This window comes from Caenorhabditis elegans, chromosome V (genome assembly GCF_000002985.6).
Source record: "Caenorhabditis elegans chromosome V".
Lineage (NCBI taxonomy): Eukaryota > Metazoa > Nematoda > Chromadorea > Rhabditida > Rhabditidae > Caenorhabditis > Caenorhabditis elegans.
Genome location: NC_003283.11, coordinates 13,138,853 through 13,152,684, shown reverse-complemented (window position 1 = coordinate 13,152,684; position 13,832 = coordinate 13,138,853). Strand labels below are relative to the sequence as shown.

The window sequence follows — 13,832 nt, the reverse complement described above, 5'->3', positions numbered from 1 at the left end:
TTGTATTTTATAAAAAATCAGTGCCGTACGAAACGAAAAAGATAATGCAAAAGAAAAACAACGTTTATATTCAAATATGTTGAAGAGCGGCATTTACGTGGCGAGACCAAACGCCCGACTACGGTAGCTGTAATATTTACGGAGAAAAAATAATCATGTTTTGGAAAAAAAACACTTTTAATATTACAAAAGAACCACGAATTCATTCTTTATAAAATTCAAATCTGTCTGGAAGTTGTTACAAATGCGCCACGAAGATGCCAATGAGCTATTGGAAATTGTGAATGAAATGGTATTTGAGTCACTGCGTTCTGTGAAAATGGACAAATAACTGGCAAGCTTCTTGGGTTCCCTGCTCCGGTTCTTTTTGTGGTCTTCAGAAGTACAGTTGTATATTGGGCTTGACGATTTTGAGGTTCCTGAAAATTAAATTAATTGCTCTAGTCTTGTTTAAGTAGTTCTATGTACTCGAATTTCTCCATTCACAAAATGAGCTGAAATCAGAACGCAATGCGACATTTTCAGCAAAGGAACGTCGGAATCTGATCCTAGTTTGGGAAGATCATAGTGTTCATTCACAAATTCGCCGGTCACCATCACCTGGAAATATTAATGGATATTAGAAAATCTAAGCAGAAAATCGGCTCACTTCTGAAATTCCAATCTTATATTTCAAACAAAATTGCATTTTCAAAAAAGAAACAATTTCGGTGAGATTGTTTATTTTTCTTCCATCAACTTCTCGTTCGCCATTTTCCACATCTAATAGCCAACTTCTTGATCTTAAAATCTAAATTTTAAAGCGGAATTATTCATGTTACCAACTCAATCTTCTTAGCGATTTGCTGAGTTGCTCCAATATTCGGCTCAAAAAGTATTTTTATTTTTTGTGTTACTTTCTTGTACATCAGTTCACGACATTCTCTAGAGTTTCGAGCATTGAATCCACAAAGGATACTTTCTTCATGAGATTGCATGAAATGCGCGAAATCTTCCTGAAATAATTTTTATAAAATACTGATGTTTAGGGTATTTATTTCATGCCTATCCACATGCCTATAGGCATTGTAACTACCTATAGGTCTCGAGACTCAAAGGAACCGAAATTTTATTTTGTACTAAGTTATTGGGCTATATAGGCCACCAGTATGCACGTGTATCGTTCGTGCGGGTACGAGGCAGGCACAAACGTCTTCTTACAATTAGTTAGTCCTGCATCGTATACCGAAAACACTTTTTTGCGTGTAAGCCTTAGATAAAGGTTCTAAAAAAGTTTGAACTTACAAAGTTATGATTATCTTCTTTAATGATAGTTTTCAAAAGAGTATCTGCTGGAATTGATAAATTAGCTTCAACAATCCATTGAATCATCGCGCTGATTATATTCTTTTGAACCTGGCATCTTGTTTTTGGGAAGTATATTGGTTCAATAACGTTTACTTTAACTTTCATTAAATCTTGAAATTCATTCGGCTGATCACTCAAATTTCTCAATTCTTGATACAGCTTCATCATTGCCAATAGATCCGCATCATCAACTACTACATTGAATTCTGGATCATAAAGCCGTCGTAACTTTAACCCTCGATGAAATGAAATCAATCGTATTATTTGAATTCTTTGACTTTCTTCTGATTTGTCCAAAGAACTTCTCAATGATAAATTTGCAAGAATTCTACGAATCTGCTGTGCCAATGAAGTCGAACGGGAAAAATAAAAGCGGTGGGATGAGATTTCGATAAGCTGGAAAAAAGTAGATTCAGAAAAGTAAAGTTATTCTGGATTATATGTAGAACAAAATAATACGGTGTACCTCATCAGAAGCTGAAATCTCGTCGGAATATGCAACAATAATTCTAAATGAAGAATGAACAATCGGCAAATTCTTCAACTTTTCAAAAATGATTTTCAGTTTGCAAACTGTTTCTTGATCGCTTCTATTCACATTCAACAGAAGCCAAATTGGTTCATCGACAAGCTTTTCCAACTTTCTGAAATTACGAATATATTTCCCAAAAGTAAAAAGTACTCACAAGAAAACATGATCAAGAATTGAATAAACCCTCCAATTGGCATTTCTAGTCACTTGTCCAAACTGAAGAATTGTTGTGTAGACTTCTGCATCATATTTTAAAAGTATCGGTTGTTTTGGCTCAGATTTTAGAATAAATGATGAAAAATTCATGAAGCTATCCATACTGATTCTATCTTTTATTTCCATTTCAATTTTATCCACTTTGTAGCTGAAAATGTGTTGAGTTGGAAAAAACTGCGTCGAAACAGTTCATTTCATCGAGTTCTAATGTTTTCTTTTGGGATCCCTGTGCTCAGTTGCGCGACTCCATATTTAATACTCACTTCATTCCATGAAATAACAAATGATGAATTATCATTTTATCGTCCCAGGCCAACATATTGCGTAAAAAATTCCAATATAATTCTGATATTTTGTGACCAATCTCACTAAATTTAATGTCATTGATGTGATCGAAAAGTTTCTGAAATTTCAGATTTCCGAGGAGAAAATTAATGTCAAAAGTACCGTGTTCAAAACATTGACCAGAGATTTCAAAGAAATTCTATAGAATGGGTCAAAAAGATAAAGTGAGTAACACATTTTAATAATCTTCATCGAATAATCTATTGACTCTGACATTCTTCCTTCAATTGCTCGTAAAGAAGTTTCGATCTGAAATTCACATTGAATTTGTGTTCAATAATTTTGTAGTTCATACTTCTGCAATTTCTTTATTTCTTGCTGTAATGGAAGCTTGTAGATTTCTGGCTTCTGCTAATAAATCAATTGCTCTCTCATCATCCAAATCTTTGGATCTTCCCAATAAGTCCAACATTTCATTTTCGGTGTCTGCAATCGAAACTATTAATTCCGGAAATTCAAATTCAACAGCTCACTTTCCATCATTGATATATCATTATTTCGAGATTCAACCATTTCATTAAAATGATTCAAAGTTTCAAACCAATTAGATGAACCCATTGTTTCACAAATCTCATGTCTGAGCTCTTCATCACTATACCGATTATCTATTACTATTGAATTATGCAAAGTTGTTTCTGATGCCCTAGTTCGGAAGAACACTCGGAAATTCTTATTCACTTCATGGTGGGCGTTCCCAATTTTAAATACCTATAATTAAATTCCAGTTTACCGGTTTCATTATGTCATAGACAACTCACAATTTCATCTTCCATCTGACTATAATATTCAGCTTCTTCAATTTCTTTTACCATTCGAGTATTTTCCATGCAGTTTTCAAACAAAATCGATGAATTCAATGTTAGACATTGTTGCCTCTCAACTTCTGTCCACTTGTTTGTTACAACGATTTTCTCGAATTTCGATTGTAAAATTTCAAATGCTCGATTATCATCATTCACAAAGCAAATCGGATCTTCCACAAGCATAACCAGAGTCTTTAGATCACATGGAATAGTCACTTCCAGTCTTGGGAATAATGATCTCATCGTTTTGCGGAGTTCTTTCTGAATTAAAATATTCAAATGTTATATATATCCTCTTCAACTTTCAAAAACAAAAACTCACCTCTCTCTGATCAATTGGAAGTTTTCCAAAGACATGTAATGCCAAGGAGGATCCAACAGAATAAGGAACACTGAGAGAATCTTCATGAGTGATATATGTTATCTTATTCTTCCATTTATCCTTCTCTCCACTCAAAGCTTGAACAAGCCTTTCAGCTCTTTCCATTCGAACTTCACAACTTGATATCTGAGATTCCAGTTCTTGTTTCTTCTGACACATTTGACTGAACTGGTCGGATAATCCTTGAAGTTTTTCCGTCACTTTCTGAAAAATAACAAGATTTCCTTAAATTTTCTAATTATTTGAAACATACCAACAGTGCCTTTCTCTTGACCTCCAATTGTTTTAAATGCTGTTTTACCAATACTTCAGCTTTCCTCAATCGTTCTCTTTTTGGCTCCACAATCTTACTTATTTGATTGTACATATCAATTGCCAAAACCCATCTACATAAGCCTTCCGCTGCAAGTGAACACTGTTTCACATTCTCTGGATCAAACTCTTCCTTCGATAAATACTTTTCTCTTATTAACTTTACAGTCTTCTTACTGACTGTGTCTCTTGCAAAACTTCGAATTTTGGCAAGAAAATGAATGTCGGATAGCAATTTCTGTCCAGAAACCCAATAATCATTCACAACTTCTCCTATTTCATTGGTAATTTTTGCGGGTTTTACTCCAAGAAGAATGCAAACAGCTTCCATACAAAGACGTACAGCATACGGCGGAAATCTCATTGTTTTCAGAGAGGACACATCACTTTGAGTCATTGTTTCGAGTGCTTCAACTGCTGATTCCAGTGCTGGAATTGCTGAAGCTAACTCGGCTTCTGACTCTGCCTGAAAATATCAACACTGAAAGTATTGCTCAAAAGAAGTTTTACACCAAATTTGAGAACTCCTGTTATGCTAGGTAATCAGTGTAAGGTGCCATTGATCTTGGGAACAAAATTTGAAAAAATTGAAAAATCGCTAAATTTTTTTAGCTTTGGATCTGATGTACAACTCCAATTTTTTTTGAAAAATCGATGAAATTTCATAGTTATTTACATTAAGTTTGATGTTGCATGACCCCATCGGCTCAAAAATATAACTCCTGAAGCAAGTTGTATGATTGCGTATCAACCCTTAAAAATTACTTTTAGTGACTGTGCTTTCGTCGCGGCCTCATTTGCTTTGTTCTCATTAGCTGCCACAACTTCTCGTGCATTCTCAACATCTATTGTTTCTTTTTCAATTGTACTCATGAGCATACTGAAAAATGTTTTCACTCAAGTATAAGCATCCTTCCAACCCACCTAGTTTCAATTGAAGTTCTCACCAGTTGCGGCTGTAGTCTCAAAAGTTCCCCTTGCATTCCAGCCACTTGCTCCTCGGCTCTTTTCATTTTCTCCATACCTTTTTCATATTTTGTCATTGTCTTCCGTACTTCTTCTCTTTTTTTCTTCGCTAATTTCGTTATAGTTGATACCATTTTTAGTTTTTCTGCTCTCGTATTTATCATTTTGAAATCACTTAGATCATCAAGAACTTTCATGATTTGATCAATCTGTTGCTTTGAAAATAACTCAGAGTTGTGAAGTTCATCTAGTACTTCTTGTTCTTGTTCTCGTTTTGATGGATCTCTCCACCATATCAATATGAGCATTGATAGTAACATTCTATGACAGTTAATGAGCCATGAAAAGTCAGAAGATTTCAAAACTATTGAGATTTTGAGAGCTGAAAGTTTTGTTTCAATCATTTCCCAAATACCTTTTCCTTCCAATGTATGCTTCTCTCCAAATTCAGATAACATCAACCTCGTAAGATATCTTGGAGGTATAAGTTTGAAACAACAAATACATGTTAAATCAAGCAGAATAGTTTCAAATATCTCATCATCTGGAGTTATATGTACTCCAAGTACAGTGTCTTTTCCATCGATTAAACAATCTCTCAAGACATTACTCATCAATTCTCTCCATTCTTCAATTGTTTTGATTCCTTGATTTGTGAACAATAAATGTTTGCAAAGCTCCGAGATTACTGTAATAGCATCCAAGGATTTGGAAGTATCGTTTCCAACAATTAGTGTATGACCGTAACTAGTTTGGATAACTTTCTCGAGGACATTTACATTTCTGGCGTCTGCCGGAGACAGTATTACTGGATCGCATCTTATTCTTTTATTTCTGGCAGACAGTTCTTGAATTGCGCTGAAATTCGAATGTTTTATTTCACAGTTTTGCCAAAGTGCCCCAAGTAATCACTTCAAATTTACGAAACTGTCTATTTTTGTAAAACGAGTTTATTTTTCAGATTTTATTTTTGACAATAATTTCGAGCTTTTCTATCTTTTTACATTCAGTTTTGACTTCCAAAGTGTCATTATAGAACCGAACTGATCAGTTTTGCATTTTGACTATGAAACCTGCCACGAACCTTTTATAAATAAAACATAGTTCTGCAGCTTCAACAAACATTTTTCCTCTAATAAGACCATATTCTTCAGATGTTCTCAAATTGTTCACTTTTTCATATAAACTGAGAATTCTTGCATCCAACATTGCATCGATCAATTGGTTTTGAATTGAATCACTCACATCTGCCACTTTTATATCTGTCGTGAGATTTCTCAAAACATAATTGTAATTTGCAAGTGGGAATAGGGTAAGTTGGGAGTCAGTTCCATGTACATCTAACCAGTTGATTTGAAATAAAAAACGGCGAATTCTAGGATGAAAACTTTCAACTGCATACGGTGTCACAAATAACATTTTCTGTAAGTTCAGTAGAGTTTTCATTGAGGTAAATATGATAAAATACAGGTATGGTATAACGTATTTGAATTACTCACCATAATTTGTTTTCTTTCAAACTTGTGTCTCAACCAATCAATAACTTCTACAGATGCATTTTCAATTCCTCGAATCAAGAAAAAATTGAAGCCTTCCTGAGCATCTTCAATGTCTTTGTCATGATGTTGATGGCCACCGCTGAACTTTAGTTTTGAATATTTTTCCAATTATTTCACAACCTACAACATTATTGAACAAATTTCCACAAACTGCTTTATTTCCTGAATCGTAACTTTTTCATCAATTGCAAGAGTAATCGTGTGCCATCCTAACGTATCAAGTTCAATTTGAAGCCGTAACAGAAATTCGTAAAATTCTTGGCTTGGAGGACAAACGAGAAGAGGAATAAAGTCAGAATTAAGAAGTAAACCAATTAAATGAATCATATAAAACAAAGATGGAGGTATTTCCATAGACTCATTGTAGGTGTACCAGCCAGCAGAGTAGGGTACATCTTTGTAGAAATCCAAAAGTTTTGATTCCTGGAATATGCCAATATTTCAAAGAAAATACATGTTTAATTACTCTTTAGGATTGAAAAGCACAACCGAAAGGTTAAATTGGAAAATGTGGAATTTACATAATTTTAATAAAGTACCTACCGATTTGAAGAAGAAACTGCCAAGTTGTCTCAAAGAGGCAAAACTAAGAAGTGAGGTGATTAGTAAATGTTCGAAAACTTTTTCACTATTTGTCGTGATTAACTTTCTGAAATCAAAAGCTACAAATCTTACAAAAATAAAAATCTAACTTTAATCCAGAAATCTTCCGAATAAGTTCGTATTTTCTATATTTGAACTCTGAATAGTATTTTAAAACTTCATCGATTCTCTGTTGTTCTGTGATTTCCAGGGTTGTTTCCCTGGAAACCTCTTCAGAAGTGTCTAGAAGTATCATTGGAAGCGATTTAATATCAGATTCCAAAGAATCCGTTTCGATGATAACTCGTTCAGATAGTGCGATTATAGGTAATTCTCTCCATGGAAACATCTGTAAAAATCTAAAAATCATCGATTCAAGTAATTTGTAAAATACCGTGTTTTCATTAATCAATCTGTGCAACCATTCCTTTGTTTTTCGACTCATACATCCATCAATCACTATCCATTTATTTGGTCGTCGCATATTTTTTAACTGAATTTATATTGGAGATTTGAACTAAAAAAATACGTTTCAAAATGGAAACTTACAGACTCTCCAAATCCTTGAATTTCTTCCCATAATCCATATTCGTTTTCCACATCCGCTGATTTTAATTTTGCAGCTTTGGAAATTATCCTGGACTTTCCTGTTAAACTTGCACCAGAGACAACGACAACTTGATGATTATGAAGCAAGTTTATGAGGTCTTCAGTTTTTACTTTTATGTAAGTTGGATCATTATCAATTTCCTTTCGCGGTGCTTCTGAACTTTTCGGAGTTTTCGATGGAGTTGGAGACTTTTTAATCTTTAGAGGTCCAAGTTGAAGAAGCTTTTCCAATAAGTTTTTGTTCTGAAAAATAATTTTATAAACTCGGATTAAGTCTCGTAATCAGATCCTAATATACCTTTCTATTCATCGAAACGTTCAAATGTTTGAATATCGAGTTCTCAATTACCAACTCTTGTTCCGCGTTTTCATTTTCCAAAATTCGACAGATCATCGCTTCAAGATAGTTTTTCCAAAGACCCCGGCTCCCGAAATAATTTTCAAAATCTGAGATTATTTGGAACTTTTGAACTTTTTTCTCTCGATGTGCAATGCTATTCAATGAGAGTTTCTCATCGATAACTTTGTTATATGAAGAATTGCCAAATTGTAAACTTCTCGCAGTTTGGAATGATGATGATCTAAAATTGAAATACTCGAGAAATAAAATATTTTGTATTACTTACAGTAAAAACATGAATGATGAATTCAATGTTATTTCAGATTCGAAATGATATTTCAAATTGGATAAACTGTGACATGTATACACATCTTTTTCTGTGCTTTTCCATAATTCTTCCAAGTTTTTCTCTTCAATAAAAACTGTTCCACCAAACAGAAGAGCTCCTTCAATGAGCATTTTACAGTCTATTTCTTGTTCAGTATCACAAATTGCAAATGGTTTTCCAAGTGCTCCAGCGATTTGTCTTGCGAGATTCACATCCATTCCATTCACAAATCCATTGAATCCAAAATGATTCATACATATAAAATATCTAGAATTTTAAAAATATTACTACTTCAAATAATATGATAAGTTACTTGACTGCTTCATCAACCAACTGGTTATCGATCATACAATCAACTCCCTGGACTTCATAATCATATCGAGTAGAGACTGTTCCAACACGGATGAAGACATTTTCCAAATGCCAATAGTAGCGGAGCTGATAATAAAAGTTTTTATTTCGAATGTATACAATTTGGTGAAAGGTTTACTTACTTGTGATGTCCATCGATAGTCATCTATGAATATAACTTGCTCATTCATTAATTTATTCACAAGGTGTGTCGCTAAAAATAATGAAATTGATTTACAAGGCAATATCTCTAGGGTGTCGAAAAACACGTTAATCAATAAATTCTTATGTGTATATCAGGGGTGTGCGGCAAATCTCAAAATTTGCCGAGCTCGGCAAATTCGGCAAATTCGGCAAATTTGCCGTGCTTAACAAATTCGGAAAATTTTGATAATTTTTGATGTTTTTTGGAACACCAAAACTACCGAATTCTTAACACACATCTGGTTTCTGAATAAGTTCCGTGTAGAGTGTCTGCTTAAGCATAAAACTAACTCAATTTTGTGTCATTTTACTAAATTTTTGGCGAAAAAATCAATAATTTTAGTCAAAATTGTACTGTAAAATTTTTGACGTGTGCGGCAAATTTCGAAATTTGCCGAGCTCGGCAAATTCGGCAAATCTACTTTTTTGAAATTTGCCGTACTCGGCAAATTCGGCAAATTTGCCGAGCTCGGCAAACGGCAAATTCGGCAAATTCCGCAAATTTGCCGCACACCCCTGGTGTATATTAAACATTCAACTTACATGATTTATAAATGTGGTACAAAACAGGCAGAAATTCCCATCGATCATGTTTATGCAAAACGGCATGTTGACAGTCCCTGATACAAATTTTCAACTCACTTGCCAATATCTAAAAGTTTCAAATGTAACTTTACCAGATGTGGACTCACCGTCAATGAATTTTGTTTCATGCTATTCTCCATCTGCCATGTAAATGCAATTTTCAGATAAACCGCTGCAACTTGTATTGGTTCATTCAATATTGTCTCCACAGGACTCAATTTGTAGTTCATTTTCTCTATTAGTAATCGAATTCGTGTTCTCAGTGTATATTTTATTTGAGAATCCAGTTCATGCATCCACTTCTCCACGTGCCGCTTGGATAGGTTCACATTGACAGGTTTCACAAGAGAAATAGTTTCGAGTTTCGTAGAAACTGATATTATTTCCATTTTGGTATTTTGATCAAATGTAGTAAGTGATGGAAACAGTAATGGTATATATGATTTACAATTTGCAGGTTCCCGACTGTCACAGATAAGTGATAGAACAAGCTCGTCTGAAAGTGCAAAAAGACGGGGAAATACAGCTCTCTTCTTTCGAAGATATGCATGGAACCCATTTTCCATTCTCCCGAATAAGACTTCTAATTCAGAAAGTTCTAGATTCAATTGTTGAACTAAATCCATTTGTTCCAGAATTGGCCGTTCTTCAGTCTGAAAATTGATTGTAATTAATCAAAATAAGCTTTTTCTATTACAGTCAGTATGTTTTAGACCCGTTGTTTCCAAGTTTAGAAAGCTTGCTAAAATCCGATTTTCTTTAAAAATGGGTAAAAAATTAGCAAAATTGTTCACTTACTATTTGATTGTTAATATGCAACCATCGCAAAGAAATCTTTTTAAACGTCCGAAATTCATGTGGCATTTGATATGCAATATCTTCAGTTGAAAAAACTCCTTCAATTTTTCTCCATCTTGTATCGCATTGTTTGTATAAATGAACAAAAGTATTCAAATTTAAAAGAGTATCCAACCAATGTCTAATATGATCGAGAATTGAGAATGCATGAGGGGATGATAAAATAGTCTGGCTTCTTGCCAAATGAGCCTGCATTTGTACATTTAATTCAGTGGTCAGGAGTTCTCCTCCTTGGTGAGTGACAAACGTTGCGGTAACCCATTGACTTTTCATTTTTTCGATAGATGTTTCCAAAACTCGCTCTTTCTCTGCTTGAGCGCCAACCTGAAAATAATGAGCCAATTTTGCAAACCAATTCATGCAAAAATACCTGCTCAAACTTGTCAGCTTTCTCAATGAAATTCATCTCTAAGAGTTCACTGACAAGCGGATTCCCTTCAACTTTCACACTGGTTTCAGAATCTTGCAGAATCATTTTCCAATGTCTATCTTTCATGGCTTGACAGGATATTGCCCCAAGCACTGGTAGAAGCTTTTCAAATTCAGCAAGCACTATCTCAATTTTTAGTAGCGCTTCTTTTGACGTTGTTTCGTGTTCCTACATTAATTAGCACTTAAAAGATAATATTCAGCAAAATCTCACTTTAATCACAGCTGCTTTTTCTTTGAGATCGTTTTTCTCACTTTGAAGTCGCTCGGTTTCAATCACCAACGAATTATGATCTACATCAGAAATTCTCACTGAAACGGTACATTGATCAATAACCCCAACACTTTTTTACTTACTTCTTAAACATGATTCGTGATGAAGAAGAGTTTTGAAATGAAGTGTAGATAATTTTGAGAAAAATTCGCAAACTTTGGCAATTCTGACACAATCAATTGGAGAAGACAGTAATCCCAAAAGTGATCGTTGTCCAATTAATTTCTGGAATTTTTGTTGAACAATCTCGGCAATAACATTATTTAGGTATGAATAAAATATTTCAAAAAGAATTTATTAACTCCCAAGAACTACAATCCAGAATTTTTTCTGAGAACTTCTGGAAAACTTATAATTTAAAATGATTATCGTCGAAAAATAAACATAACAAGTTTCCGATTTCCAGAGGTTTTCCGCAAGCAGTTTCTGATTTAGGAGGCTTTATTTTGGAAGCTTAATTTTATAAGTACGCGTAATTTTTGAAAAGTAGATTCAAAGCCTCTACAAATGTCTAACCTCATCTTTCGCTTTCAAAATCGCACTTCTTTCCTCCAAATTTCCCATTTTAATTTGAACTTTTTGAACTTCATTAATTCTCACTGCACTTCGATACTTTTTCAAACAATCCAACCATTCCTTTTCAATCATTTCACATTCATAATAATTTTTCGATGTCTGTTCAGAGACTTGTTTCGTGATCCATTGTCTTTCATGATTAATTCGATCCCATACAAAATTTACAAGTTGTTCAAGTTTGAATCCCAATCTTGAAATTTCATAAAACTGACGAATATCGTAATCCGGCATCGTGAAGTATTCCATGTAAACTTTATAAGTTTGTCCAACAATTTTTATTCGGTCTTTTATACTCGGAAGCTCGTTTTGAACTTCCTCAATGTTCCGCAATTGCACCAAAACATCATTTCGAAACAGTTTAGCAGAACATTGAGTAAAAACTTCCCGAATTCCTGTATTTTTTCCAATTAATCGAATCAAAATCAGCGATTTTGCTTTTTCTTCCAATTCGGTTATCTTCGAAAGAGATCTCTTTTTGATATCACGACTATCATAAATAATAAATCCTTTCAAGATTCGAGTACTTTGCCTTAAAACTTGTTCTCGAATTTCCAATATTTCTTTGGCTATTTTCTCCCAAAATACGACATCATCTGGATCCTTCTCAAAGGAAATGAGCATTTGCTCCACTTGTGAAATTCGTGAGTTGAGCATTTCGAAAGGTTGAGGAAGTGGTTTGAACACGATACTTTGAGAGTCAAACCAATTTGTTACGTCAATCCATGCTTCAGTAAACATTCGAGGATAGATTTTATGGTCAACTCGAGGTACTGAAATTTTTAAAAAAGTTAATTAAAAAGTGTAAAAGCAGAAAACACCAAAACATAAATTCTACAACTTAAATGTAATTTAAAAAACATTTGATTAGACAATCCTAGTAACTGAATTTGCCACAAATTGCTAGATTATGGGAGAAATTTACCAATTAAAAAATATACACAAAGCAAGAGATTCTATTCCAATTTTTTGGCAATTTTTTGCAATTGAAAAAATCAAAAATCAAAAACTTCACATTTTTGTAGGTAAACTTACTTTTACATAAACCAAGTAGAATATTCACTTTCTGCCAATAATCGAATTCCTTTTCATCCTCTTTTAATATAATAATCAATTTCGCTCTATCATCCAAATCGAAGAAGGTTTTAACTCTATTGATGTTCTCCATCACAACGTCATACAAAAGTCTTGCCATTGTAGCAGCGACAGCATTGAATACGGTATGTGACGTGGAAGTTACAAATAATGGAATCCACGACGCCCCTTCATCTAACATCAAGTTTGCCACAGCCATTGGCCATTCAAAAGATACAATTTTCTTGGTATGTGTCACAAAATCTTTCAATTGTTTTTCAAGTTCTGGTACAGTTCTTCCATTTTCACTTAGAAGAAACGAGCAATCAATTAGACATCTTTCTCGGTATTTTTTGAAGAACATTGTGATTATTTTGTTATTTAATCGGAGCTGATTGCTTATTTTTTCAGTATTTTCCGCCATTGTGTTCCTCCATGGAGATCTTCCTATTTGTGGGGCACTGATAAAATAACATTTTTGATTGAAATTATAATAATGTGTGCATACCTGATTTCTTCACCTGCTAAATAATTCTTTGCAGCTTCTCTAGTCCAGTCCTTCCAGAGTACTTTAATTTCTTTTAAAGTTGTTTCTAAACCACCATCTTTTAATTTCTCGGCAAGACTTTCCACTTGTCCTTTCCATGCTGGAAATGATGGAAGACATTCTTCATGGAGAACAACTTGCATTTGAACATTTGACGTTTTTGATTTGACCCTGCAGATCAGAAAATTCTGACGAACCAGTGTGTATAGTTTAGACAGATTATTTGAAATGTAATATCAAAATGAAAAATATCTAAAAGCTTACTTTTTTCTTGTTGAAGATGGATCTCTAGGCTTCTTGATCTGCTTCCCATCAATCTCGATTCCTCGACAAAAAACCAGCCGCCCGTTCTTCTTTTTTATTGTTTTTCCCTGATGATTATGATGGATAGATTTTCGATTGTTGTACTCCAAATCTCGTGGAACATTACGACATGATATTCCATGACATTTCGAATGATAAATGTTACCAAATCCATTTTCGTACATCTGATGGTGCTGGGCGAGAAATCAAATGTGTTCATAGGTGCCATAGATGGCATGTGTTGTGAAGCATGATGTTTCACTTCCGATTTGAAATAGTGGGCCACTGAAAATGTGGAGGTGCAACAATGTTT

At 34.0% G+C, this 13,832-nt stretch overlaps 1 protein-coding gene across 1 annotated transcript; it reads right to left on the bottom strand.

Moving 5' to 3' along the window:
• Positions 1-218: 218 nt before the first annotated feature.
• On the bottom strand, positions 219-13,704 carry dhc-3 (Dynein Heavy Chain; the record flags this gene model as incomplete). Its single annotated transcript, NM_073871.3, has 37 exons — positions 219-419; positions 469-600; positions 650-782; positions 826-995; positions 1,285-1,743; positions 1,814-1,991; positions 2,034-2,243; positions 2,359-2,498; positions 2,543-2,689; positions 2,736-2,866; positions 2,914-3,148; positions 3,199-3,504; positions 3,566-3,829; positions 3,879-4,403; positions 4,703-4,817; positions 4,862-5,761; positions 5,988-6,325; positions 6,403-6,541; positions 6,587-6,885; positions 7,006-7,111; positions 7,155-7,393; positions 7,439-7,537; positions 7,594-7,896; positions 7,952-8,234; positions 8,280-8,588; positions 8,635-8,759; positions 8,816-8,886; positions 9,420-9,528; positions 9,569-10,114; positions 10,260-10,643; positions 10,690-10,917; positions 10,963-11,060; positions 11,106-11,247; positions 11,539-12,368; positions 12,631-13,130; positions 13,178-13,387; positions 13,481-13,704. The coding sequence occupies 37 exons, from the start codon at positions 13,702-13,704 to the stop codon at positions 219-221; spliced, it is 9,828 nt and encodes a 3,275-aa protein (NP_506272.3).
• Positions 13,705-13,832: the final 128 nt, after the last annotated feature.